Raw genomic sequence first — 4666 nt, forward strand, 5'->3', positions numbered from 1 at the left:
AAAAAAAAAAAATAAAAATAAAGAAAGGAGAAATTGGACAGGGGGAAGGTGAACAAGCTTTAAATTCCTAATAGAACAATTTAATTCTTTTCTATTAATTTGAATAGAAAATAATTTTAATTTCAAATTATTTTGTTTACAGTTACTTGTAAAGTATCAATCTGGATAGAGCAGATCAGAATTTCAGGAAGGATGCCTAACATCACTGTCGATCACCTGCTTACTGTAAGAGCAGACATGTAAAAACTCAAGTGTGGTAACAACAGTGACCTCAAACCTTAAAATTACTAATAAAAGTGCCAGGATCATAAAAACTTCTAGGGCAGATGGCCATTGACTTTGAAATATATGGATTACATTGAAAATCTTTCTATATAACCGGCTGAACTGGGATAGTGTGGGAAGAGAACAGCAGCAGGACCTAAGAAAACAAAAGCATCTACAAGCAGCAGACTTGCTCATGTAAAATTAAGGTTTTATTTTTACTCATTTTTATATTTCATAAGAAAAATTTTTAGGAGAAAGCTGCTTAGGTCTCCTTTCAGTTCTTCCTAATGTGAAATAATAGAAAAAATTGTGGTAAATTATTTTGATACTTTTTTATTCAGGATTATTAGCAAACTGTACTTATAAGAAAGTGTCACTGTATGTAATCCAGTCCACTCACTTACGTATTAACTAGGGCTGCTTTAATTATAAAAGCATATCTAAGCACCAGTAATTCAACTTAGGGCCTGCAAGCTTAAAATATTAACTTTTGAGCTATAAAGGAAAGTTTGCTGACCTCTACAGAGAGAAAAGGAAATGAAGAGAATTTTGAAAACCTCCCCGCCTAAAAATCATTCATCACGATCCGCTGTGGTCTCCTAATGCTGGAACAAGAACCCTTGGCAAAGCAAACACAGCAAATACCAAACTCGACTGAGAAACTGATGGTTAAGAAAAGAATTCTCTAGAACTTCTTAGCATTTTAGAGGCTACAGTAGTCCTGTTTAGAATTTAACAGAAAAGAAAGTCATGCTATTTAAATCTGCTTTAGATTAAGAATCAAATGATCATTTTTTTAAAAAAATTAGTGAGACTATCTCAGTATACAGGGATTAGTATATACAGTACTAAGTGGTAAAATTAATAATAGCAAAGTAAAAGAAGAAATTACCATAAGCCTTACTTTGAAAAGTGCTTTTAATCCAAAAAATATAGAAGCACTTTACATCTTGCCTCCATTTTTTTATCACTTATTTTACTGCCTTCATTACAGGTCTGTGAGGAAAGTGTCGTCTGAGCGTAAAATGTCATCTGAGTACGAAACAGTATTTTCCCACTGCACTGTGTTCTCTCATTCCTCTACGTATCAATGGTATGATAACTTACCGAAATAGATCCAAATTACTGTATTTCTCAAACCCAGGTTTAAAGAAGGATGCGATAAATTTCCGTAAAAATGGAAGAAGATTATCACCTCGATTCTATTTTAAAAAAGAGATAGATCAAGGTTATAATGTTTATATAATTAAAAATGGTTCAACAGAAGAAAAGGGCTTTTAAACATCAATGATGAAATTAAATTTCTTGGGTAGATGGCAGAGTGGGTATAAGTTTGAGACATGTTCAAAACTATAAGTTGTCTCTGAATAAATTGCAACTAACCATTGAACAGTTTCACTGCTAACCCTAACACAGGCTCCAATTTTAACCACCGATTACTCACTGAACAGTTATCACATGCTTGGCACTGTGGTAACTTTTTTGTTCACAAGGCATTTTTAGCATATGTAAGCTTTAGCGTAGTGTATAAAGCATCTATAAATAAAGTTACAAAGCACTGTAATAAGTACAATGGTAAAACTACAAAAGAATACCTAACAAAATTTACAAAACTTACAAAGTGCAAAAGAACCTAGAAATGTCTCCCCAAAAGGCTGTTAATAAAACTGAAACAGAAGCACTATATTTAAAATATATTTTAGAGCTGGTGAGATGGCTAGGTGGTCTAGAGCACCTACTTAGAGAAAGCTTAGCAAAGCATAGGGACTGCGGTTCGATCCCACAGCAGCACATGCCAGCCGTCCCCGCCCCCTGGTGGGCTGAGCTGGCTGGCCACACACACACACACACACACACACACAAATAAATAAATTAAAAAAAATATATATATATATATATTTTATTTCTTACCTGTAAGATGAAGTATTTGCACATATGATAAAAAACCTCTGCATTCTGAGGATTTTTCTCAAATGCAGTAAGCCACACTGCTCTGGCTTTGTCCTGCTGATTAGTTTGCAAATATAAAGCAGCAAGAGCCTCCAGTATCTCGCAGTTCATAGGACATGATTTCAATAAACATTTACAAAGCTCCACGGCAGACTCATACCTTAACAAAAACAAAAAGGAAAAAACAAAGGCTAAACACATGAAAAGATCAATATTAACGGAGTGTTAGCTGCCTGTCAGTTAAGTTTTACCTCTCTAGAAGCTGGTGCAGAGCAATCATGTTGGTGTAAAGTGGAAGGCAGACCTCTACTTTTTCTTCAGTGGTCAGGTTCTCATCTGTACAAGCTTTCACAGCATCTACCCAAAAACACATGAATCCAACATAAAACGAATTGTACGACTATAATATTTTAACGTTTAGAAACCAATGGGAAAAAAGATCGATCCCTTTGTTTCCCCATCCTCTTTTTCATCTTTACTAACTCCTGACTTTTACCCACAGTATTTTAGATATCTTCAAGCTCCTCAATTTCAGTCAATTTCCCTTACTTTTCCTGGTAAGAACAGAACCATCCCACAGGAGCTCTTGCATCTATCAATGTTATTTAAATCTCTTAAAGTTCATCTCAAAAACACAATTACAGAATTAATTTTCCTCTTTCCTTGGGCACTGCAAGGTCTTTCTTTGCTATTTCATACTCATTTAAATGTCTCCCTCTACACTCGATTCTTCTTTAACTGCTTCAAACACAACTCTGCCCTACCTTACAGTACCATATTTTATTGTGACTTCCTCATTCCCCAGTAGCAGTGTGACTTCCAGGTTTACAGTTAAAATAATCATTCTAAAACGGAGCTCTTAAAGTTCACTTACAAGAATTTCTCTGTTTCCAAGATTTACATTCTTTATTTTATTCACTGACTTCACGCTAACCTCTTCCTCCCAAAAAATTATCTTACAGCTTCAGAAAAAGACTTAGTAGCTCTCAGGATCAAAAGTATTTCAGATTTTGGAATATCTGCATACATAATATGAACTGCCTTGGGGATAGGGAATAAGTTTAAACATGAAATGGATACCTCATTTGTACTTTGTGCACATGATCTGAAATATAATTCTATATAGTATTTTTAGTGTCCCTGCATTTTGACTAGGACCTCATCATATCAGGCCAGGTGTTATAATCTCCATTTGTGACACCACATTGACGTTCACAAGCTTCGGATTTCGGAAGCCTTGGTCCCTGTGTCTGCCTAAGCAGGTGCTTTAATGTGCTGAGCTATCTGGCTGGCCCTTATTTTTTTTTTTTTTTATTTATACTTTAGGATTCTCATAAATGAAATCATGTGATATTTAGGCTTGTGTGTCTGATTTATGGAATGCCAATATTATTTTGATTTGCTGTTTTCTAATGGCCAGCAATGTTGAACATCTTTTCATGTATTCATTACCCATCTGCACTGCTTGTTCTATTTATCTCACTTGCCCAATATTTTTTCTTTTTCTTTTGGAGGGGGTCTACTTTTTTCCAGTTCTTTATATACAGTATTCTAGCTGAGTCCTCTGTCTAAGGAGTAGCTGGCAAAATCTGATACCACTCTGTAGGTTATCTCTTTACTAGGTTGTTTGCGGTAGAGAAGCTTTTTAATTTGATACAATCATACTTACTGATTCGTGATGTTATCTCTTGTGTAACTGGGGCTCTATTCAGAAAGTCTTTGCTAATGCCTATTCCTCTAAGAGTTACCTATTTTACCTTCCAACAGACTATTTTAATATTTAGATCTTTGATCCATTTTTATTTTCATTTAGTACATGGTGAGATACAGGCATAAATTGAACCTTCTGCATGTGGATTAGCCAGTTTTCCCAGTATTGTTGTTACAGAGGCTATCTTTCCTCCAGACTCCTGTTTGATAAGGACTATTCCTCCACATTTTGCACAAATTCCTCTCTTCTTGTCATAAAACAACCTAGCTTTTCTAACAAAAATATCCTTTCTTTTCTTCACTGGATTATTCAATAGTCCTCTATTAAGCACTTAACGCATTCCAGAATTCATCATAGGCCTTAGGAAATACAGAGATGTGTAAGACAAGATTTCCCATCTTGGAGGGGCCCCCTATTTCACACCCTAAGTTCTATTTCAAAATCCACTCCAACTCCCAATTTTTAACGAAGTCTTCTTCCCTTTGGGATCATGGCTTATACCAAATAATTCTCTAAAGCACAGCTCTTCACTTCTTCTGCGGTACACAATTATACGACATATGAATACACAGTTACTTGGCTGTGTACCTTTGATAGGTCAATTGTACAGCTTTTATCTTCTTGGTAGGGTATATTTACAAGTCGAGTCAGTTCAAAGAATTTTAGGGTATAAAAACCAGCCTTGGGGCTGGAGAGATGGCTCAGTGGTCTAAAGCACCTACTTGGAACAAGCTTGGC

General features: G+C 35.4%; 1 protein-coding gene across 1 annotated transcript in view; it reads right to left on the reverse strand.

The window, feature by feature from the left end:
• The window catches only part of Zfc3h1 (zinc finger C3H1-type containing), a 65396-nt gene that overhangs the window by 8461 nt on the left and 52269 nt on the right, over positions 1–4666 (reverse strand). Inside the window, exons 19-21 of the mRNA XM_004632216.3 lie at positions 2469–2574; positions 2179–2377; positions 1375–1469 (exon numbers count right to left, since the gene is read on the reverse strand). Coding sequence (XP_004632273.1) covers positions 1375–1469; positions 2179–2377; positions 2469–2574 — 400 coding nt within the window. The remainder of the gene's footprint in view (positions 1–1374; positions 1470–2178; positions 2378–2468; positions 2575–4666) is intronic.

Source organism: Octodon degus, unplaced genomic scaffold (genome assembly GCF_000260255.1).
Source record: "Octodon degus isolate 3935 unplaced genomic scaffold, OctDeg1.0 scaffold00047, whole genome shotgun sequence".
Taxonomy (NCBI): domain Eukaryota; kingdom Metazoa; phylum Chordata; class Mammalia; order Rodentia; family Octodontidae; genus Octodon; species Octodon degus.